This window comes from Oncorhynchus tshawytscha, linkage group LG13, assembly GCF_018296145.1.
Source record: "Oncorhynchus tshawytscha isolate Ot180627B linkage group LG13, Otsh_v2.0, whole genome shotgun sequence".
NCBI classification, from domain to species: domain Eukaryota; kingdom Metazoa; phylum Chordata; class Actinopteri; order Salmoniformes; family Salmonidae; genus Oncorhynchus; species Oncorhynchus tshawytscha.
In genome coordinates this window covers 77,167,345-77,192,117 of record NC_056441.1, presented here as the reverse complement: position 1 = coordinate 77,192,117, position 24,773 = coordinate 77,167,345, and the positions used below count along the sequence as shown (strand labels likewise).

General features: G+C 45.7%; 2 protein-coding genes across 2 annotated transcripts in view; one reads left to right on the top strand and one right to left on the bottom strand.

Annotated features, from left to right (window-relative positions):
• Positions 1-5,165, top strand: part of LOC121838967 (keratin-associated protein 10-7-like) — a 60,540-nt gene extending 55,375 nt beyond the window's left edge. Inside the window, exons 6-7 of the mRNA XM_042294958.1 lie at positions 4,803-4,887; positions 5,121-5,165. Coding sequence (XP_042150892.1) covers positions 4,803-4,887; positions 5,121-5,165 — 130 coding nt within the window. The remainder of the gene's footprint in view (positions 1-4,802; positions 4,888-5,120) is intronic.
• Positions 5,166-12,252: 7,087 nt separating this feature from the next.
• LOC121838966 (splicing factor 3A subunit 2-like) lies at positions 12,253-15,003 on the bottom strand. Its single transcript, XM_042294957.1, has 2 exons — positions 14,901-15,003; positions 12,253-12,917 (listed from the first exon to the last, which is right to left on the bottom strand). Exons 1-2 carry the CDS (start codon positions 15,001-15,003, stop codon positions 12,253-12,255), a joined length of 768 nt encoding a protein of 255 aa, XP_042150891.1.
• Positions 15,004-24,773: the final 9,770 nt, after the last annotated feature.

Sequence of the window (24,773 nt, the reverse complement as noted above, 5' to 3'; positions counted from 1 at the left end):
GAGTGGAAAGTGTGTGTGTGTGTGTGTGTGTGTGTGTGTGTGTGTGTGTGTGTGTGTGTGTGTGTGTGTGTGTGTGTGTGTGTGTGTGTGTGTGTGTGTGTGTGTGTGTGTGTGTGTGTTGAATTTATGAGTAGTGCAGAGCCAAATAGACAGATTGAAGGCCCTTCAGTACTCTCGTTCACATGGAAATGAGAATTAATGAAGTCAACAATGTCACTGTCACCCACACAACTCACTGCATGGTCATTCTGATGAAGGACACCAGGAGAGAGACCAGGAGTAATTAATAACAGGAATACTGTCACTGGTACACTGATAGAGAGAATTGTCCTGATTGCTGAAGCCACCTCTAAACTTTTCAAATACTTTGTCCACAATTTCCTTTCCAGGACTTAAAATATGACATAAAATCATAGTCTGAAACCAATCATGAGCAGTGAATGTATCCTTTGTATCCAACAAACAAAGTATCCATTTAACATGTATTCCATCGACAAGCACTTGTTTTACATCAGAAACTCACCCACACCATAGTCTGCCCACTTTTGTCGTAGGACAGGTCTAAAACCAAATCAAATCAAATTGGATTTATCACATTCCCCGAATACAACTGGTGTAGACTTTACAATGAAAGTCTCACCTTTCCCAACAATGCAAAGTTTAAAACGGAATAATACAAAATAAAATAGTAACTAACACAAGAGGAATACAATAAAGTACAAAGAACGGAGCTACAGTATATACAGAGAGTACCAGTACCAGATCACTGTGGAGCTATATACAGAGAGTACCAGTACTAGATCACTGTGGAGCTATATACAGAGAGTACCAGTACCAGATCACTGTGGAGCTATATACAGAGAGTACCAGTACCAGATCAATGTGGAGCTATATACAGAGAGTACCAGTACTAGATCAATGTGGAGCTATATACAGAGAGTACCAGTACTAGATCAATGTGGAGCTATATACAGAGAGTACCAGTACTAGATCACTGTGGAGCTATATACAGAGAGTACCAGTACTAGATCACTGTGGAGCTATATACAGAGAGTACCAGTACCAGATCAATGTGTAGCTATATACAGAGAGTACCAGTACTAGATCACTGTGGAGCTATATACAGAGAGTACCAGTACCAGATCAATGTGGAGCTATATACAGAGAGTACCAGTACCAGATCAATGTGGAGCTATATACAGAGAGTACCAGTACTAGATCAATGTGTAGCTATATACAGAGAGTACCAGTACCAGATCAATGTGTAGCTATATACAGAGAGTACCAGTACTAGATCAATGTGTAGCTATATACAGAGAGTACCAGTACCAGATCAATGTGTAGCTATATACAGAGAGTACCAGTACTAGATCACTGTGGAGCTATATACAGAGAGTACCAGTACCAGATCAATGTGGAGCTATATACAGAGAGTACCAGTACCAGATCAATGTGGAGCTATATACAGAGAGTACCAGTACTAGATCAATGTGTAGCTATATACAGAGAGTACCAGTACCAGATCAATGTGGAGCTATATACAGAGAGTACCAGTACTAGATCAATGTGTAGCTATATACAGAGAGTACCAGTACCAGATCAATGTGTAGCTATATACAGAGAGTACCAGTACCAGATCAATGTGTAGCTATATACAGAGAGTACCAGTACTAGATCAATGTGTAGCTATATACAGAGAGTACCAGTACCAGATCAATGTGGAGCTATATACAGAGAGTACCAGTACTAGATCAATGTGTAGCTATATACAGAGAGTACCAGTACCAGATCAATGTGGAGCTATATACAGAGAGTACCAGTACCAGATCAATGTGGAGCTATATACAGAGAGTACCAGTACCAGATCAATGTGGAGCTATATACAGAGAGTACCAGTACTAGATCAATGTGTAGCTATATACAGAGAGTACCAGTACCAGATCAATGTGGAGCTATATACAGAGAGTACCAGTACTAGATCAATGTGTAGCTATATACAGAGAGTACCAGTACCAGATCAATGTGGAGCTATATACAGAGAGTACCAGTACTAGATCAATGTGTAGCTATATACAGAGAGTACCAGTACCAGATCAATGTGGAGCTATATACAGAGAGTACCAGTACCAGATCAATGTGGAGCTATATACAGAGAGTACCAGTACCAGATCAATGTGGAGCTATATACAGAGAGTACCAGTACCAGATCAATGTGGAGCTATATACAGAGAGTACCAGTACCAGATCAATGTGGAGCTATATACAGAGAGTACCAGTACCAGATCACTGTGGAGCTATATACAGAGAGTACCAGTACCAGATCAATGTGGAGCTATATACAGAGAGTACCAGTACCAGATCAATGTGGAGCTATATACAGAGAGTACCAGTACCAGATCAATGTGGAGCTATATACAGAGAGTACCAGTACCAGATCAATGTGGAGCTATATACAGAGAGTACCAGTACCAGATCAATGTGGAGCTATATACAGAGAGTACCAGTACCAGATCAATGTGGAGCTATATACAGAGAGTACCAGTACCAGATCAATGTGGAGCTATATACAGAGAGTACCAGTACCAGATCACTGTGTAGCTATATACAGAGAGTACCAGTACCAGATCAATGTGGAGCTATATACAGAGAGTACCAGTACCAGATCAATGTGGAGCTATATACAGAGAGTACCAGTACCAGATCACTGTGTAGCTATATACAGAGAGTACCAGTACCAGATCAATGTGGAGCTATATACAGAGAGTACCAGTACCAGATCAATGTGGAGCTATATACAGAGAGTACCAGTACCAGATCAATGTGGAGCTATATACAGAGAGTACCAGTACCAGATCAATGTGGAGCTATATACAGAGAGTACCAGTACCAGATCACTGTGTAGCTATATACAGAGAGTACCAGTACCAGATCAATGTGGAGCTATATACAGAGAGTACCAGTACCAGATCAATGTGGAGCTATATACAGAGAGTACCAGTACCAGATCAATGTGGAGCTATATACAGAGAGTACCAGTACCAGATCAATGTGGAGCTATATACAGAGAGTACCAGTACCAGATCAATGTGTAGCTATATACAGAGAGTACCAGTACCAGATCAATGTGGAGCTATATACAGAGAGTACCAGTACCAGATCAATGTGGAGCTATATACAGAGAGTACCAGTACCAGATCAATGTGGAGCTATATACAGAGAGTACCAGTACCAGATCAATGTGGAGCTATATACAGAGAGTACCAGTACCAGATCAATGTGGAGCTATATACAGAGAGTACCAGTACCAGATCACTGTGGAGCTATATACAGAGAGTACCAGTACCAGATCAATGTGGAGCTATATACAAGGAGTACCAGTACCAGATCAATGTGGAGCTATATACAGAGAGTACCAGTACCAGATCAATGTGGAGCTATATACAGAGAGTACCAGTACCAGATCAATGTGTAGCTATATACAGAGAGTACCAGTACCAGATCAATGTGGAGCTATATACAGAGAGTACCAGTACCAGATCAATGTGTAGCTATATACAGAGAGTACCAGTACCAGATCACTGTGGAGCTATATACAGAGAGTACCAGTACCAGATCACTGTGGAGCTATATACAGAGAGTACCAGTACCAGATCAATGTGGAGCTATATACAGAGAGTACCAGTACCAGATCAATGTGTAGCTATATACAGAGAGTACCAGTACTAGATCAATGTGGAGCTATATACAGAGAGTACCAGTACCAGATCAATGTGTAGCTATATACAGAGAGTACCAGTACCAGATCAATGTGGAGCTATATACAGAGAGTACCAGTACCAGATCAATGTGTAGCTATATACAGAGAGTACCAGATCAATGTGGAGCTATATACAGAGAGTACCAGTACCAGATCAATGTGTAGCTATATACAGAGAGTACCAGTACTAGATCAATGTGGAGCTATATACAGAGAGTACCAGTACCAGATCAATGTGTAGCTATATACAGAGAGTACCAGATCAATGTGGAGCTATATACAGAGAGTACCAGATCAATGTGTAGCTATATACAGAGAGTACCAGATCAATGTGGAGCTATATACAGAGAGTACCAGTACCAGGGAGAGGTAGAGGGAGAAGGAAAAGGAGAGGAGATGGAGGAAGAGGGAAGAGGAGGGGAGGTGGAGGAGGAGGGTAGAGGGGGGGAGGTAGAGGAGGGAAGAGGAGGGGAGGTAGAGGAGGGAAGAGGAGTGGAGGTGGAGGAGGAGGGAAGAGGAGGAGAGGTAGAGGAAGAAGGAAGAGGAGGAGAGGTAGAGGAAGAAGGAAGATGAGGGTATGTGGAGGAAGAGGGAAGAGGGGGAGGAAGAGGAAGAGGGGGAGGTGGAGGAGGGAAGAGGAGGGGGAGGGGGAAGAGGAGGGGAGGTGAAGGAGGAGGGAAGAGGGAAGAGGAAGGGAGGTGGAGGAGGGAAAAGGAGGGGAGGTGGAGGAGGAGGGAACAGGAGGGGAGGTGGAGGAGGAGGAGGGAAGAGGAGGGGGAGGGAAGAGGATGTGGAGGAGGGGGAAGGGGAGGGGACGTGGAGGAGGAGGCAAGAGGAGGGGAGGTGGAGCAGGAGGAGGGAAGAGGAGGGGAGGGAAGAGGATGTGGAGGAGGGGGGAATAGGAGGGGATGTGGAGGAGGAGGGAAGAGGCGAGAATCGGAGGGAGTGCACCTTCTCTATGAGCTGACATCTGACATATGTCACCTGATGCACAGCTGGGACACTGCTACCAACACCATCATCATCACTCTGTCAATAGAAACAGATGTGTCTGTGTGTGTGTGCATATCTGTCTGTCTCTCTCTCTCTGTGTGTGTGTGTGTGTGTGTGTGTGTGTGTGTGTGTGTGTGTGTGTGTGTGCGTGCGTGCGTGCGTGCGTGCGTGCGTGCGTGCGTGCGTGCATCAGTCTGTCTGTGTCTGTGCTGTCTGTTCATGCTAGCCCTCCATCCCAGGTCCTGTCACGTCTCGTCACCTCATTCAGGTGGTCACATGACAGGGGCCTCTGTCCTCCCAGCATTCTTCAGCTCTGTGGTGGGCATCCAGCCAGTGGTTGATCACCCTCCATTCTGTTCTCCCTCGTCAGCACTCCCCTGTCCCCATCCACCACGTCATTGGTGCTCTGCCGTAATAAAACCAATGTCATCCGCTCCTTGTGAAGTTCAAAGAAATAGATAACCATGGAAATCTAGCCAATAGAAATAGATAACCGTGGAATTCTAGCCAATAGAAATAGATAACCGTGGAAATCTAGCCAATAGCTTTTGTTCCCAATTAATTTCATGGTTTCTTTGTGTAGCTTTTCAATTTCCTGGGTGGGGTTTGGCACAGATAGTCAGCTAATCTCTCAGTAATATCAGTCTTTGTCAAGACAGTGAGCTGTTTCAAAGGGGTGATGATATTGAATCTGTTTAGTCGTGTTTCTACTGTGACTGTTATAGTGGCCTTTGTTTGTGTGTGTGTGAAAGGAAGAAAGAAAGAAAGAAAGTCAGTTGTCCAACTGAATGTACTCAACTAAAATGTGTCTTCCGCATTTAACACAACCCCTCTGAATCAGAGAGGTGCAGGGGGCTGCCTTAATCGACATCCACGTGCTCGGCGCCCGGGGAACAGTGGGTTAACTGCCTTGCTCATGGGCAGAACAACAGATTCTGCAACCCTCCGGTTGCTGGATGTGTGTGTGTGTGTGTGTGCTCGTGTGTGTTGTGTGTGTGTGTGTGTGTGCATGCGTGCTTCTGTGTGTGTGAGTGTGTGTGCATATCTGTCTGTGTGTGTGTGTGTGCCTGCGCGTGCATGCGTGCGTGTGTGTGTTGTGTGCGTGTGTCCGTGTGTGTCTAAATGGAGATAATTGATCAGGTGAGGTTTTCAAGCTTATTATCTGGACACACACCAATACAGGGACTTAGTTCCCTGCAATAAATGATGGAGCCGACAGAGATGGTCGCCTCGCTTCAGGTCCTTAGGAAACTATGCAGTAATTTGTTTTTTTTATGTATTATTTCTATTTCTACATTGTTAGCCCATAAAATCTCAAGTGTTATTATTACATACAGCCGGGAAGAACTATTGGATATAAAAGATACGTCAACTTATCAACATTACGACCAGGAATACGACTTTCCCAAAGCGGATCCTTTGTTCGGACCTCCACCCTGGACATGGGATCTTATCCCAGAGGCCATCCCAAAACAACGTGGTCGCCGCAGGAGAGGCAGACGGCCTACAGGTCAGACTTAGAAGGCGAGCACACCATCCACTGCTTCCGAGCATATTACTCGCCAATGTCCAATCTCTAGACAACAAGGTGAATGAAATTAGGACACGAGTTGACTTCCAGAGAGACATCAGAGATTGTAACATTTTCTGTTTCACGAAAACATGGCTCACTCGGGTTATGTTGTCAGAGTCGGTACAGCCACCTGGCTTCTTCACGCATCGCGCCAACAGAAAAACATCTCTCTGGTAAGAAGAAGGGCGGGCATGTATGCCTTATGATTAATGACTCATGGTGTAATCATAACAACATACAGTAACTGAAGTCCTTTAATTACAAACAAATGCCGACCACATTATCTGCCAAGAGAATTCTCTTTGATTATAGTCACAGCCGTGTATATCCCCCCCCCCCAGGCAGATACCTCAACAGCCCTGAAAGAACTTCACTGGACTATATGTAAACTGGAAACCATATATCCTGAGGCTGCATTTATTATAGCTGGGGATTTTAACAAATCTAATCTGGGAACAAGGCTTCCTAAATTCTATCAGCATACCGAATGCGCGACACAAGCTGGTAGAATTCTGGACCATTGCTACTCTAACTTCCCTGATGCATACAAAGCTCTCCCCCGCCCCCCCTTCAAGAAATCTGACCATGACTCCATTTTGTTGCTCCCAGCCTATAGACAGAAACTAAAACAGGAAACGCCCGTGCTCAGATCTATCCAAATCTGGTCTGACCAATTGGATTCCACGCTTTAAGATTGCTTCGATTACGTGGACTGGGATATGTTCCGGGTAGCCTCAGGCAATAACAGTGACGTATACGCTGACTCGGTGAGCGAGTTTATTAGAAAGTGCATTGGTTATGTTAAACCCACTGTGACTATTAAAACCTTCCCTAACCAGAAACCGTGGATTAATGGCAGCATTCATGCAAAACTGAAAGCGCAAACCACTGCTTTAAATCATGGCAAGGTGACTGGAAACATGACCGAATACAAACAGTGTAGCTATTCCCTCCGCAAGGCAATCAAACAAGCAAAGTGTCAGTATAGAGACAAAGTAGAGTCACAATTCAACGGCTCAAATATGAGACGTATGTGGCAGGGTCTACAGTCAATCACGGATTACAAAAAGATTACAACCAGCCCTGTTGCGGACATCAACATCTTGCTCCCAGACAAATTAAACAACTTCTTTGCTCGCTTTGAGGACAATACAGTGCTACTGACACGGCCCGCTACCAAAGCCTGTGGGCTCTCCTTCTCCGTGGCCAACGTGAGTAATACATTTAAACGTGTTAACCCTCACTTGGCTGCCGGTCCAGACGGCAACCCTCGCCGCGTCCTCAGAGCATGTGCAGACCAGCTGGCTGGTGTGTTTACGGACATATTCAATCAATCCCTATCCCAGTCTGCTGTGCCCACACGCTTCATGATGGCAACCACTGTTCCTGTCCCCCAAAAAAGCTAAAGTAACTGAACTAAATGACTATCGCCCTGTAGCACTCACTTCTGTCATCATGTAGTGCTTTGAGTGACTAGTCAAGGATCATATCACCTCCACCCTACCTGATAGAGTAGACCCAATCCAATTCGCTTACCGCCCCAATAGGTCCACAGATGATGCAATCTACATCACACTGAACACCGCCCTATCCCATCTGGACAAGAGGAATACCTATGTAAGAATGCTGTTCATTGACTACAGCTCAGCATTTAACACCATATTACCCTCCAAACTCGTCATTAAGCTCGAGACACTGGGTCTCGACCCCGCCCTGTGCAACTGGGTCCTGGGACTTTCTGACAGGTCGCCCCCAGGTAGTGAAGGTAGGAAACAACATCTCTGATCCTCAACACTGGGGCCCCACAATGGTTCGTTCTCAGCCCTCTCCTGTACTCCCTGTTCACCCATGACTGCGTGGCCATGCACGCCTCCAACTCAATCATCAAGTTTGCAGATGACACTGGAAGGCTTTATTACCAACAATGACAAGATGGCCTACAGAGAGGAGGTGAGGGCCCTCGGAGTCTGGTGGCAGGAAAATAACCTCTCACTCCACGTCAACAAAACAAAGAAGATGATCGTGGACTTCAGGAAACAATAGAGGGAGCATCCCCCTATCCACATCGACGGGACAGTAGTGGAGAAGGTGGAAAGTTTTAAGTTCCTCGGCGTACACATCACGAACAAACTGAAAATGGTCCACCCACACAGACAGCGTGGTGAGGAAGGCGCAACAGTGCCTCTTCAAACTCAGGAGGCTGAAGAAATGTGGCTTGTCACCTAAAACACTAACAGACTTTAACAGATGCTCAATCGAGAGCATCCTGTCGGTATGTATCACCGCCTGGTATGGCAACTGCTCCGCCCACAACCACAAGGCTCTCCAGAGGGTAGTGCGGTCTGCAAAACGCATCGCCGGGGGCAAACTACTTGCCCTCCAGGACACATTCAGCACCCAATGTCACAGGAAGGCCAAAAAGGTAATCAAGGACAACAACCACCCGAGCCACTACCTGTTCACCCCACTATCATCCAGAAGGAAAGGTCAGTACAGGTCCATCAAAGCTGGGACTGAGAGACTGAAAAACAGCTTCTATCTCAAGGCCATCAGACTGTTTAACAGCCATCACTAACATAGAGTGGCTGCTTCCAACACACAGACTCAAATCTCTGGCCACTTTAATACATTTAATACATTGATTTAATAAATGTATCACTAGTCACTTTAAATAACGCCACTAATAATATCTACATATCCGTCATTACTCATCTCATATGTATTCTATACCATCTACTGCATCTTGGCTATGCCGCACGGCCATTGTCAAGATGCAGTCGTTGTGAATTTGTTAGATTACTTGTTAGATATTACTGCACTGTCGGAACTAGAAGCACAACATTTCCCTCCACTCACATTAAAATCTGCTAACCATGTGTATGTGACCAATAAAATGTGATTTGATTTGATTAGTTCAAGTACATCCCTTATATCACCTTAAACAGGTTTTCTCAGAGGAGATGCTAAGAGCAGTTGTCAGGTTATAGCAAAACAAAATGGATGCTGCTGTTTTCTGTTGACTTTGTATGTTAGAATGGCCAGAGTGAACTGATACACTGCACAGATGTGGGACACGTTGGAAAGAAACTGTATTCTAAAGAAAACAGCTCGACAGTGAGGTCTAGGATGGAAAAAATGTTTTGTGTTCTCCAAAACTCTGCCATAATTCAGATCAGGTATGATATACAATGTATAAGAGTCTGTTTCCTCTTCTAATCTTTCTGCTTACTATTTCCATGAAGCAGAAACCGTCCTCAAGTCTAGACAGTAATCCTATCCTCCAATGTCCCTTAGAGGTTCTTATCCTCAGTCATTAGGTATGGCCCTGCCTGCAGCAGGTGGGACAACATCACTGGTGGGAGATAAGAGCAGCTCATAAATACATAGCAGCTTTTCATTTCCTAAAAACACAGTGGATAGTATCGCAGGACGGGTAGAAGACTATACTCATATCTGTCTCTGGAGAATCACTGTCCAGGTTGTTTTTACTCCAATGGAAAAATGGGGTGAGGAGGGGAGGGGCAGCTGTGACTAGAACACAGAATATTACCTTGAGGCCAAAGTTTGGAGGATGTTTGATACACTTGGAGCAACTTAGGAAATGGAGGGGCATGAAAAATACTTAATTAATTTGTATTTTGTTAAAATGCGTCATTTTATTAGAGTTGAGGTTTACACAGACACAATTAACCATAATGCATCCTGAACCACCAGATAAGGGAATATCTGTGAATAGTTAAATGTATCATTCTACATTAAATGATGTTATTTCTCCAGACTATCTTCTCCTGCCAAACACTGAAATGTAATGATCAGGACAAGGACGTCACAAAATACTCCATAATATCTGCTCTACCAAAATGGTGTTATTACCATCATGATTCATTACAGTGATAAAATAGGAAGCACTTCACTATACTGGACATTAAACTCCATTTAGGACCAATTTACAATATGTGATTGTTTGATTACACAGTGAAAAATTAAAAACCAACATATTACTGATATGTATGTGATTAATGATAAAAATACCTAGGATTGGATGTAGATGAGAGACATAAACAATAAAAATACCTAGGATTGGAGGTAGATGATAAAAATATCTAGGATTGGAGGTAGATGAGAGACGTAAATGATAAAAATACCTAGGATTGGAGGTAGATGAGAGACGTAAATGATAAAATACCTAGGATTGGAGGTAGATGATAAAAATATCTAGGATTGGAGGTAGATGAGAGACGTAAATGATAAAAATACCTAGGATTGGAGGTAGATGAGAGACGTAAATGATAAAAATACCTAGGATTGGAGGTAGATGATAAAAATACCTAGGATTGGAGGTAGATGAGAGACGTAAATTATAAAAATAGCTAGGATTGGAGGTAGATGAGAGACGTAAATGATAAAAATACCTAGGATTGGAGGTAGATGAGAGACGTAAATGATAAAAATACCTAGGATTGGAGGTAGATGAGAGACGTAAATGATAAAAATACCTAGGATTGGAGGTAGATGAGAGACGGGAGCTAGAACAGGGTTGTATTATCTCTCTTAGGTATGAAACAGTGGCTGGTCTAATCAGAGCCTCTACACTCCATACACCCACCAGTCTCTCTCTCTCTCTCTCTCTCTCTCTCTCTCTCTCTCTCTCACACACACACACACACACACACACACACACACACACACACACACACACACACACACACACACACACACACACACACACACACACACACACACACACACACACACACACACACACACACACACACACACACACACACACACACACACACACACACACACACACACACACACACACACACACACACACACACACACACAGCCCTCTCTCTCAGCCCAACAGTCTCTTCAGTACCTGAGTGTGAGGGGGAAGCAACAGTCTTTGTGGCTCTGATATGTAGAAAATTGAATCGTACACGGATTTACATTTCACTGCTAATGCTGCAAGATATGGATGCAAATAGACCTACTGAAAATATAGCTCAGTACTATAGACTTTGCTGAAAGTGTCCAGAGTTTAATAGAATCCAACACCTCTCAGTCTCTGGATATGGGAGAGGACGTTCCAGAGGACATGTAGGTAATATAACAGAGTAGACCCACTTGGCTGGCTGTGCGGAGATTGACCTGCCAGATGAGGAAGATGTCATTGGGGGACCCTGACCCCTTCCTCCTCCTCCTCCTCATTGATTGTCCCTATGTCTGCTTCCCAGTGCCGAGTCTCTTGGCAGTGGGAGGCAAAGAGTCAGAGAACAAAAGGAGGTTTGGGTATCAATTCAGCCCTCACCTCTCCTCTCGGCCTCCTTTCACATGCAAAATGCTGGGCTGCGTTTGGGCCAGAAAGGGACGCTGACAATTACAGCCTGACACAGGCCCATCACTGGAGACACACCTCTGTCCTGATTGACAAATGAAAGGGCTGAAATAACCTCCATTTAAAAATGGGACAGTGGCAGAATAGGGGGATCATCTTGAATATCTAGTCTCAAATGGGGAAAGTGAAAAAAGATGAGATTGCATGAGAAATTGAGCTCACAATTGAGTACTTTAAAATTCCCATCTAGGCCACATTCAGCACCAAAGATGTTTGGTATCACAGACAACATTCAAGCTCTGACTATTTAATGCACTGCTACACCAGGGTACTGCAGGCTGGGTGTTACATCAGGGTAGTGCGGGCTGGGTGTTACACCAGGGTAGTGAAGGCTGGGTGTTACATCAGGGTACTGCAGGCTGGGTGTTACATCAGGGTAGTGCGGGCTGGGTGTTACACCAGGGTAGTGAAGGCTGGGTGTTACACCAGGGTAGTGCAGGCTGGGTGTTACACCAGGGTAGTGCGGGCTGGGTGTTACACCAGGGTAGTGAAGGCTGGGTGTTACACCAGGGTAGTGCAGGCTGGGTGTTAGTAGTGCAGGCTGGGTGTTACACCAGGGTAGTGCAGGCTGGGTGTTACACCAGGGTAGTGAAGGCTGGGTGTTACACCAGGGTAGTGCAGGCTGGGTGTTACACCAGGGTAGTGAAGGCTGGGTGTTACACCAGGGTAGTGAAGGCTGGGTGTTACACCAGGGTAGTGTAGGCTGGGTGGCACACCAGGGTAGTGAAGGCTGGGTGTTACACCAGGGTAGTGAAGGCTGGGTGTTACACCAGGGTAGTGCAGGCTGGGTGTTACACCAGGGTAGTGCAGGCTGGGTGTTACACCAGGGTAGTGAAGGCTGGGTGTTACACCAGGGTAGTGCAGGCTGGGTGTTACACCAGGGTAGTGAAGGCTGGGTGTTACACCAGGGTAGTGCAGGCTGGGTGTTACACCAGGGTACTGCAGGCTGGGTGCTACACCAGGGTACTGCAGGCTGGGTGTAACACCAGGGTAGTGCAGGCTAGGTTCTACACCAGGGTAGTGCAGGCTGGGTGCTACACCAGGGTACTGCAGGCTGGGTGTAACACCAGGGTAGTGCAGGCTAGGTTCTACACCAGGGTAGTGCAGGCTGGGTGCTACACCAGGGTACTGCAGGCTGGGTTCTACACCAGGGTACTGCAGGCTGGGTATACCAGGGTACTGCAGGCTGGGTTCTACACCCTTCGCACACGCATGCGCACACAGACACACTATAACATGCTTATGCTACCTGAAAAAGCACTGCATGAAGTACTCCATACTTTTTACAAAGTGAAAATCAAGAAAAGTGTCCTAGACACCCGAGGTGTGATTTCTTAGAGGCAGACAGAGAGGTGTTCATTGTGTTCCCCGGCACGTACAACCATAGATTTCCAATCATGGGCACCGTTCAGTCTGTCTGCCAGTCTTCAATGTTTCTCATTTACCACAGCTCTGTGCAGAATCTGAATCAACAGCCTGTGAAGATAGGAGGCCTGTTGTGTGCCACAGCAGGTGTGCACCTCGGCCCCCCTCTATCAGTAGGGGCATGGCTCTCCTTGCTGATGCACATACAGTACCTGTCTTTAGCTGTACAGTATGTGCACCTGTTTGAATCATTAGCTTGTATAGTTTGCACATGTTCCTAAACTAAGTGCATAACTACCAGTACAACTGACTGACAGTGACTGTATCAAGGTTCATTAGGTGCACGTAGATATGCTTGACAACACAGGTATAAATAACTAGTTGGAGACAGTGATATGAGGATAAATTAATTTGTGAGGTAACACTGTCCCCCAGCCCCAGGGTATGACCCCCTTGAGAGACAGAGGCTTATAGGGCGGGTAGGGTGGCCAGGAGGGGGCAGGGGGGGTTACAGAGGTGTTTGTGTCATGTCTCTATGGGGATCAATACACACTGAACGCTGTATGAACACACTGTGACACACAGTCAGAGAGAGTGTGAGGAGGAATGGAGTACGGAGATTATGGAGAGAAGCTTATGCTTTGATCAACAGTCTTTAACAAACTCCACTTTTGAAGCTAATATTCATTATTATTACCTCTCCATATGTTATGGTCATTACAAGGAAAAATACAGCTAACAAGGTAGATTTTCCCGAAACCTTTACAAGTGATTCTGAGTCTCTGAGTGATTCTGAGTCTCTTGATGTGACAATGTCAAATCAAATCAAATTGTATTTGCCACATGCGCCAAATACAACAGGTGTAGACCTTAGAGTGTAATAGTTACTTACAAGCCCTTAACCAACTATGCTTTAAGAAGTTAAGGGGAAAAATGTGTTAAGTAAAAAATTGAAAATTAAAGTAAACAAGTAATTAAACAGCAGCAGTAAAATAAAAATAGAGAGGCTATATACAGGGGGTACCTGTTACAGAGTCAATGTGCGGGGGCACCGGTTAGTTGAGGTAATTGAGGTAATATGTACATGCAGGTAGAGTTAAAGTAACTATGCGTAAATAATAAACAGAGAGTAGCAGCAGTGTAAAAGAGGGGTCTGGGTAGCCCTTTGATTAGCTGCTCAGGAGTCTTAAGCCTTTTGGACCTAGACTTGGTGCTCCGGTACCGCTTGAGGTGCAGTAGATGAGAGAACAGTCTATGACGAGGGTGGCTGGAGTCTACGACAATTTTTAGGGCCTTCCTCTGACACTGCCCAGTATAGAGGTCCTGGATGTCAGGAAGCTTGGCCCCAGTGATGTACTGGGCCGTACGCACTACCCTTTGTAGTGCCTTGCAGTTGGAGGCTGAGCAGTTGCCATACCAGGCGGTGATGCAGGATGCTCTCGATGGTGCAGCTGTAGAACTTTTCAGTCTCCTGAGGGGGAATAGACTTTGTTGTGCCCTCTTCACGACTGTCTTAGTGTGTTTGGACCATGATAGTTTGTTGGTGAGGTGAACTTGAAGCTCTCAACCTGCTCCACTGCAGCCCCGTCGATGAGAATGGGGGTGTGCTCGGTCCTCCTATTCCCATAGTACACAATCATCTCCTTTGTGATCACCTTTTGATCACGTTGAGGGAGAGCTTGTTGTCCTGGCACCACCCGGCCAGGTCTCTGACCTCCCTATAGGCTGTCTCATCGCCGTGATCAGGCCTACTGTAGGATGGTAAAAGTCGATTACCTTCTCGGCGTCAGATCCTTACAAGGCACCCGGACCTTCGTCTTTGACGGGGATGAAGGCCTTCTCGGGCGTCTGAAGTAAATCCTTTCCGTCCAACTCGTTGAAGAAAAAGTATTCCTCCAGTACGGGGTGAGTCATCACTGTCCTGATATCTAGAAGCTCTTTTCGGTCATAAGACACGGTGGCAGAAACCTAATGTAGAAAATAAGTTGCAAATAATGTGAAAAAACACACACAATAGCACAATTGGTTACGGGATCATAAAACGGCAGCCATCTACTTCGGCGCCATTCTCTCTCCCGATGTAGCTAGCTGTGTGTGTGGGTGGCTGGTTATGGCTATCGGAGGCGTCAGCGTTTTTATGATGGTATTATGGGGCTTCAGCTGTTTCTGTTGATCTTTCATAATTTCATAATTATGAGTTGTACACGTAAACACACAGTGCGTCTGACTACATCAAACATCTTCCTGTCATCTAATTGCATTTACTACTGTGGCTCATTAGAAGTGTTACTTTATTTTGTTATTTGAAATATGTTTCCCCTCAATCTAATTCCTTTCCTGGCCATGTTCAGCTGAGGACTACATGTCCAGTACTGTGAATGGATGATAATGGTAAAGTTGTGGGAGATTCTTCATAAATAAAGAATAATCACATGGATGCTCAAATTCAGGACACAACATCCTGTGCTTGAATGCCAAAATCCGAGAGACAGAAAACAGCTCTATGATGAAGCCCTGAAAAAAACAGACTCACAAACGACCTTCTCCTGACCCTTCATAGAGGATTCCTCATCATTAAATGTTGTCCTGAGGGCGGATGGGGCGTGATGAAGGAACAGTGTCCTGGTCCTTCTCTGTAATTAAATGTCTGCTGGATGGAGTGAGATGAGAGAGAGGAGAGGAGAGGCGAGGAGAGAGGTGATAAGTGCCCAGCTCAATTCCCCATGACAAGGAAATATGGTTAGCCGCTTGAAACAATAAGGTTATCAGTGGACAAAGTCTCCTTACAGTAAAACCTAAGATGGCAGAGAGATTACCAGTGGATACCCACAGATCATCCAGGCCTTTCTTTAGCAGAGAAATGGAAAATGAAGGGGAAATGGAAAGATGGAGAAAGGAAGGTTTCAAGCAATGAAAAGAATTTCAACCAGTGCAAAAAACATACAATTGCTGTCCACAAGACTGATCAGCCATTGATTTTTTTTTTACCCTGCATAAGAAACAAAGGATTTTTTCCTGTGCAGCCTGCATTAGAACTCGATGCTAATACAGTATCTGACAGCAGTAGCCAATTAACAGTGTCGGTACTAATGAGATCCCCATGGTCAGGCCCACAGATTGGCCCAGGGTCCAGACATATTCCATGTAGCAGATTCACATGTGGTCTGCCTCAGAGAACACACGGCACAGTAGTACTCACTTCTGTCAAACAAAAGGAAGATGAACTGTTAGTTGGCCACATTGCTCATTTACAAGTCAAGTCACGATGCAATCTGACTTTCAATTACAGAGCTACAAATGTACAGTTCATTCCAAGGGTTCAGAATGTCACTGGAACATCTCTCCCTTTCCTCCTGCAATAGCGTTGAATCCTATATAAACAGCCTTATAAACAGAACGCCTTTTTGACTCATTGAAACACACAGCACACAGAGCACCAGCATCTCCCAGAGACAGGCTTTAGTTTGTCTCAGCATTGTCCAAACAGATAACACCAAACAAGGCAAACAGACATACTTTACTTCTGTACTTCCGGCGCCGACAGAGATGGCCGCCTCGCTTCGCGTTCCTAGGAAACTATGCAGTTTTTTGTTTTTTTACGTGTTATTTCTTACACTAGTACCACAGGTCATCTTAGGTTTCTTTACATACAGCCGACAAGAACTACTGAATATAAGATCAGCGTCAACTCACCATCAGTACGACCAAGAATATGTTTTTCGCGACGCGGATCCTGTGTTCTGCCTTACAACCAGTGTAACCGAGTGGATCACATGCAGCGACCAAAAAAAAAAACGACTCAGAAAAAGAGGGAAACGAAGCGGTCTTCTGGTCAGACTCCGGAGACGGGCACATCGTGCACCACTCCCCAGCATTCTTCTTGCCAATGTCCAGTCTCTTGACAACAAGGTTGATGAAATCCGAGCAAGGGTAGCATTCCAGAGGGACATCAGAGACTGTAACGTTCTCTGCTTCACGGAAACATGGCTAACTGGAGAGACGCAATCCGAAGCGGTGCAGCCAGCGGGTTTCTCCACGCATCGCGCCGACAGAAACAAACATCTTTCTGGTAAGAAGAGGGGCGGGGGCGTATGTCTTATGGCCAACGTGACATGGTGTGATGAAAGAAACATACAGGAACTCAAATCCTTCTGTTCACCTGATTTAGAATTCCTCACAATCAAATGTAGACCGCATTATCTACCAAGAGAATTCTCTTCGATTATAATCACAGCCGTATATATCCCCCCAAGCAGACACATCGATGGCTCTGAACGAACTTTATTTAACTCTCTGCAAACTGGAAACGATTTATCCGGAGGCTGCATTCATTGTAGCTGGGGATTTTAACAAGGCTAATCTGAAAACAAGACTCCCTAAATTTTATCAGCATATCGATTGCGCAACCAGGGGTGGAAAGACCCTGGATCATTGTTACTCTAACTTCCGCGACGCATATAAGGCCCTGCCCCGCCCCCTTTCGGAAAAGCTGACCACGACTCCATTTTGTTGATCCCTGCCTACAGACAGAAACTAAAACAAGAAGCTCCCACGCTGAGGTCTGTCCAACGCTGGTCCGACCAAGCTGACTCCACACTCCAAGACTGCTTCCATCACGTGGACTGGGAGATGTTTCGTATTGCGTCAGACAACAACATTGACGAATACGCTGATACGGTGTGCGAGTTCATTAGAACGTGCGTTGAAGATGTCGTTCCCATAGCAACGATTAAAACATTCCCTAACCAGAAACCGTGGATTGATGGCAGCATCCGTGTGAAACTGAAGGCACGAACCACTGCTTTTAATCAGGGCAAGGTGTCTGGTAACATGGCTGAATACAAACAGTGCAGCTATTCCCTCCGCAAGGCTATCAAACAAGCTAAGCGCCAGTACAGAGACAAAGTAGAATCTCAATTCAACGGCTCAGACACAAGAGGTATGTGGCAGGGTCTACAGTCAATCACGGACTACAGGAAGAAACCCAGCCCAGTCACGGACCAGGATGTCTTGCTCCCAGGCAGACTAAATAACTTTTTTGCCCGCTTTGAGGACAATACAGTGCCACTGACACGGCCTGCAACGGAAACATGCGGTCTCTCCTTCACTGCAGCCGAAGTGAGTAAGACATTTAAACGTGTTAACCCTCGCAAGGCTGCAGGCCCAGACGGCATCCCCAGCCGCGCCCTCAGAGCATGCGCAGACCAGCTGACCGGTGTGTTTACGGACATATTCAATCAATCCCTATACCAGTCTGCTGTTCCCACATGCTTCAAGAGGGCCACCATTGTTCCTGTTCCCAAGAAAGCTAAGGTAACTGAGCTAAACGACTACCGCCCCGTAGCACTCACATCCGTCATCATGAAGTGCTTTGAGAGACTAGTCAAGGACCATATCACCTCCACCCTACCTGACACCCTTGACCCACTCCAATTTGCTTACCGCCCAAATAGGTCCACAGACGATGCAATCTCAACCACACTGCACACTGCCCTAACCCATCTGGACAAGAGGAATACCTATGTGAGAATGCTGTTCATCGACTACAGCTCGGCATTCAACACCATAGTACCCTCCAAGCTCGTCATCAAGCTCGAGACCCTGGGTCTCGACCCCGCCCTGTGCAACTGGGTACTGGACTTCCTGACGGGCCGCCCCCAGGTGGTGAGGGTAGGCAACAACATCTCCTCCCCGCTGATCCTCAACACTGGGGCCCCACAAGGGTGCGTTCTGAGCCCTCTCCTGTACTCCCTGTTCACCCACGACTGCGTGGCCATGCACGCCTCCAACTCAATCATCAAGTTAGCGGACGACACAACAGTGGTAGGCTTGATTACCAACAACGACGAGACGGCCTACAGGGAGGAGGTGAGGGCCCTCGGAGTGTGGTGTCAGGAAAATAACCTCACACTCAACGTCAACAAAACTAAGGAGATGATTGTGGACTTCAGGAAACAGCAGAGGGAACACCCCCATCCACATCGATGGAACAGTAGTGGAGAGGGTAGCAAGTTTTAAGTTCCTCGGCATACACATCACAGACAAACTGAATTGGTCCACTCACACAGACAGCATTGTGAGGAAGGCGCAGCAGCGCCTCTTCAACCTCAGGAGGCTGAAGAAATTCGGCTTGTCACCAAAAGCACTCACAAACTTCTACAGATGCACAATCGAGAGCATCCTGGCGGGCTGTATCACCGCCTGGTATGGCAACTGCACCGCCCTCAACCGTAAGGCTCTCCAGAGGGTAGTGAGGTCTGCACAACGCATCACCGGGGGCAAACTACCTGCCCTCCAGGACACCTACACCACCCGATGCTACAGGAAGGCCATAAAGATCATCAAGGACATCAACCACCCGAGCCACTGCCTGTTCACCCCGCTGCCATCCAGAAGGCGAGGTCAGTACAGGTGCATCAAAGCTGGGACCGAGAGACTGAAAAACAGCTTCTATCTCAAGGCCATCAGACTGTTAAACAGCCACCACTAACATTGAGTGGCTACTGCCAACACACTGTCAATGACACTGACTCTACTCCAGCCACTTTAATCATGGGAATCGATGGGAAATGATGTAAATATATCACTAGCCACTTTAAACAATGCTACCTTATATAATGTTACTTACCCTACATTGTTCATCTCATATGCATACGTTGATACTGTACTCTATATCATCGACTGCATCCTTATGTAATACATGTATCACTAGCCACTTTAACTATGCCACTTGGTTTACATACTTATCTCATATGTATATACTGTACTCGATATCATCTGCTGTATCTTGCCTATGCTGCTCTGTACCATCACTCATTCATATATCCTTATGTACATATTCTTTATCCCCTTACACTGTGTATGACAGTAGTTTTTTTTGGAATTGTTAGTTAGATTACTTGCTCGTTATTACTGCATTGTCGGAACTAGAAGCACAAGCATTTCGCTACACTCGCATTAACATCTGCTAACCATGTGTATGTGACAAATAAAATTTGATTTGATTTGATTTGACATCGCTTAAAATGCAGGAGAATAACATAGAACAAGGGAAATAATAGAAATGGAATGCTTATGAACTGACCCCAGGGAAAGCCACAACCATAACTGACATACTCAGAGTGGCTTTCATGATGAAATCAGTCTGGTCTGTTGTGGTTTAATACAGCATCCAAGTCTCTGAGGCAAAGGTGTTACCGTATTAAGGCAGACCCGGAGCATTCTGTTTCATCCAAGTCTCTGAGGCAAAGGTGTTACCGTATTAAGGCAGACCTGGAGCATTCTGTTTCAAGAAATATGCTTTTTCATATGACTTATGTATACAGAATGGTCCTTGACATTCGCTTCTGCAATTTTTCTCAAGATCCTTTATATTTTGAAGAAATGTTCATTACAAGAAAAGGCTCTCCTTCAATATGTCTTTAGAATAATGGTGCCGTCTCCCTGGGGGAGAAATATGAAAATGCAGTGGTGAAATGAACATTTTCCCCCCAAACACAATTACAGGGCAATTTGCAAAGTGCTGCAGAGAGCAATCAGCAATCGCTGTTCTTGAAAGTTGGCGAGGGGAAGAAAAGAGACTTTCTTTCACGTCATGTGATGTCTCCTTTCTCATTGGTAAAAGCTTTCATCCACTGTGTGGCAAGCGAAGATGTTGCATTATTGCTAGTCAGATCCACCATCTCTGGGAGAGGACTGTATATCACTACAGTAACTTGTCCGACAGATGAATGTGGCGCCATGGAGCACAGTCAGAGCAGACTGGTCCATTTCGCTGTCCTTAGTTTTAAATTAGAATAGACATCAGAAACAACCTTCAGATATCAGCATGGCCCACAGCTGTCTGGGTTGCATCAGAGAGTAGAGAGTGAGGCCTGATCAGGATGTATATGGTGAGGATACGTCAAGAGTTAGCCCCATTAAGACTGGACCGACATGCCAAATGAGTGTGTCTGTGTGTGTTTGTTTGTTTGTGTACGCACAAGAGAGGGAGGGCCGAGAGAGTAAGTGAGAGAACGAGAGAAGAAAGTGAGAGCGGTATAGCTGTGTTGTTAGAGAGGGGTAAAGATAAAGAGTTTTGTTCAGTGCTGGGTGCTTATAGCACAGAACACTAATGCAGAGGACATCAGCAGGATAGGAGGGAGCAGGAGATCCATTCTCCGTACAGTAGACTCCATCTTGGCACTCCCTGTTATAAACTATTCTTACTGTTGTGCACAATTGCCTCTTTAATTCAAAAAGGTAAGTGTGGCTGCTGTGTAATTCAGTATTCCTATAGTTCTGTATTAACCACATATTAAATCACCCTGGAGTGGGATGCACACATGATGAATACTGAGCACGGAGAACATGAGGGACCAGTGGAACATACAGGACACTACCCAACCCATCTGTCTGAGGGACCAGTGGAACATACAGGACACTACCCAATCCATCTGTCTGAGGGACCAGTGGAACATACAGGACACTACCCAACCCATCTGTCTGAGGGACCAGTGGAACATACAGGACACTACCCAACCCATCTGTCTGAGGGACCAGTGGAACATACAGGACACTACCCAACCCATCTGTCTGAGGGACCAGTGAAACATACAGGACACTACCCAACCCATCTGTCTGAGGGACCAGGGGAACATACAGGACACTACCGAACCCATATGTCTGAGGGACCAGTGAAACATACAGGACATTACCCAACCCATTTACCCAACTACAACATTTTCCGTCAAGATAGAACTGCCAAAGGGGGAGGAGTTGCAATCTACTGCAGAGATAGCTTGCAAAGTTCTGTCATACTTACCAGGACTATGCCCAAACAGTTTGAACTTATAATTTTAAAAATGAATCTCTCCAGAAGTAAGTCTCTCACTGTTGCCGCCTGTTATAGACCCCTCTCAGCTCCCAGCTGTGCCCTGGACAACATATGTGAATTGATTGCCCCTCATCTATCTTCAGAGTTCGTTCTGTTAGGTGACCTAAACTGGGATATGCTTAAAACCCCGGCAGTCCTACAATCTAAGCTATATGCCCTAAATCTCACGCAAATCATAAAGGAACACACCAGGCACAACTCTAAATCCGTAAACATGGACACTCTCATAGATATTATCCTGACCAACTTGCCCTCCAAACACACCTCTGCTGATTTCAATCAGGATCTCAGCGATCACTGCCTCATTGCCATAGCATCCGCTATGGGTCCGCGGTCAAACGACCACCCCTCATCACTGTCAAACGCTCCCTAAACTACTTCTGCAAGCAGACCTTTCTAATCGACCTGGCCCGGGTATCCTGGAAGGTTATTGACCTCATCCCGTCAGTCGAGGATGCCTGGTCGTTCTTTAAAAGTAATTCCCTCACCATCTTAAATAAGCATGCCCCATTCAAAAAATGTAGAACTAAAAACAGATATAGCGCTTGGTTACCTCCAGACCTGACTGCCCTTGACCAGCACAAAAACATCTTGTGGCGGACTGCAACAGCATCGAAAAGTCCCCGCGATATGCAAGTGTTCAGGGAAGTCAGGAACCAATACACGCAGTCAGTCAGGAAAGCAAAAGTTAGCTTTTTCAAACAGAAATTGGCATCCTGTAGCTATAACTCCAAAAAGGTTTGGGACACTGTAAAGTCCATGGGGATCAAGAGCACCTCCTCCCAGCTGCCCACTGCACTGAGGATAGGTAACACGGTCACCACCGATAAATCCATGATAATCGAACATTTCAAAAAACATTTCTCTACGGCTGGCCATGCTTTCCTCCTGGCTACCCCAACCCCGTCCAACAGCTCTGCCACCCCCACAGCTACCTGCCCGAGTCTCCCCAACTTTTCCTTCACCCAAATCCAGATAGCAGATGTTCTGAAAGAGCTGCAAAACCTGGACCCGTACAAATCAGCTGGGCTGATCTAGACCCTCTCTTTCTAAAACTATCCACCACCATTGTGTAACCCCTATTACCAGTCTGTTCAACCTCTCTTTCGTATCGTCCGAGATCCCTAAAGATGGGAAAGCCTCTTCAAAGGGGGTAACACTCTAGACCCAAACTGTTACAGACCTATATCCATCCTGCCCTGCCTTTCTAAAGTCTTCGAAAGCCAAGTTAATAAACAGATCAGTGACCATTTCGAATCCCACCTTACCTTCTCCGCTGTGCAATCCGGTTTCCGAGCTGGTCACGGATGCACATCAGCCACGCTCAAGGTACTAAACGATATCATAACCACCATCGATAAAAGACAGTACTGTGCAGCCCTCTTCATCGACCTGGCCAGGGCTTTCAACTCTGTCAATTATCGTATTCTTATCGGCAGACTCAATAGCCTTGGTTTCTCAAATGACTACCTCGCCTGGTTCACCAACTACTTTGCAATCAAGCTTCAATGCCATACAAAACTCCTTCCATGGCCTCCAACTGCTCTTAAACGCTAGTAAAACCAAATGCATGCTTTTCAACCATTCACTGCCGGCACCCTCCCGCCCGACTAGCATCACTACCCTGGACGGTTCTGACCTAGAATATGAGCACAACTACAAATACCTAGGTGTCTGGCTAGACTGTAAACTCTCCTTCCAGACTCATATTAAACATCTCCAATCCAAAATCAAATCTAGAATCGGCTTTTATTTCGCAACAAAGCATCCTTCATTCACACCGCCAAACGTACCCTAGTAAAACTGACTATCCTACCGATCCTCAACTTCGGCGATGTCATTTACAAAATAGCTTCCAATACTCAACTCAGCAAACTGGATGCAGTCTATCACAGTGCCATCCGTTTTGTTATCAAAGCCCCTTATTCCACCCACCACTGTGACCTGTGTGCTCTAGTTGGCTGGCCCTCGCTACATATTCATCGCCAGTCCAAGTCATCTAAGTCTTTGCTAGGTAAAGCTCCTCATTATCTCAGCTCACTGGTCACGATAACAACACCCAGCCGTAGCAAGCGCTCCAGCAGGTATGTCTCACTGGTCATTCCCAAAGCCAACACCTCCATTGGCCGCCATTCCTTCCAGTTCTCTGCTGCCAGTGACTGGAACGAATTGCAAAAATCGCTGAAGCTGGAGACTTATATTTCCCTCACCAACTTTCAACATCAGCTATCTGAGCCGCTAACTGATCGCTGCAGCTGTAAATAGCCCACCCATCTACCTACCTCATCCCCATATCGTTTTAATTTACTTTTCTGCTCTTTTGCACACCAGTATCTCTACTTGCACATCATCATCTGCTCATTTATCACTCCAGTACATAGACTTTTTTTTCTACTGTGTTATTGACTGTACGCTTGTTTATTCCATGTGTAACTCTGTGTTGTTGTTTGTGTCGCACTGCTTTCCTTTATCTTGGCCAGGTCGGAACTAGCCTACCTGGTTAAATAAAGGTGAAAAGAAATCTGTCTGTGGGACCAGCGGAACATACAGGACACTATGCAACCCAACTGTCAACAGGTAAGTGATGAGCAGGAAATAGCTAGTACATGTTTGGTCGTGTATTTGACCAGAAAACGGGAAGAGAACATGAGAGACCTGCTGTTACCGCTTTCTGAATCTGGGAGGATGAGTCTGTTACTGCTATCTGAGTCTGACAGGGATGAGGCTGTTGCTTCTATCTAAGTCTGACAGGGATGAGGCTGTTGCTGCTATCTGAGTCTGGGAGGATGAGGATATTGCTGCTATCTGA

Excerpts from the sequence above, each read along its gene's own strand:
- LOC121838966 (XM_042294957.1), bottom strand. The coding sequence starts at position 15,003 with ATGACTCACCCCGTACTGGAGGAATACTTTTTCTTCAACGAGTTGGAC. Across the intron at positions 12,918-14,900 it reads CATCCCCGTCAAAGACGAAG|AACCCAGCCTGCAGTACCCT; the intron begins GTCCGGGTGCCT and ends CGAAGGGTGTAG.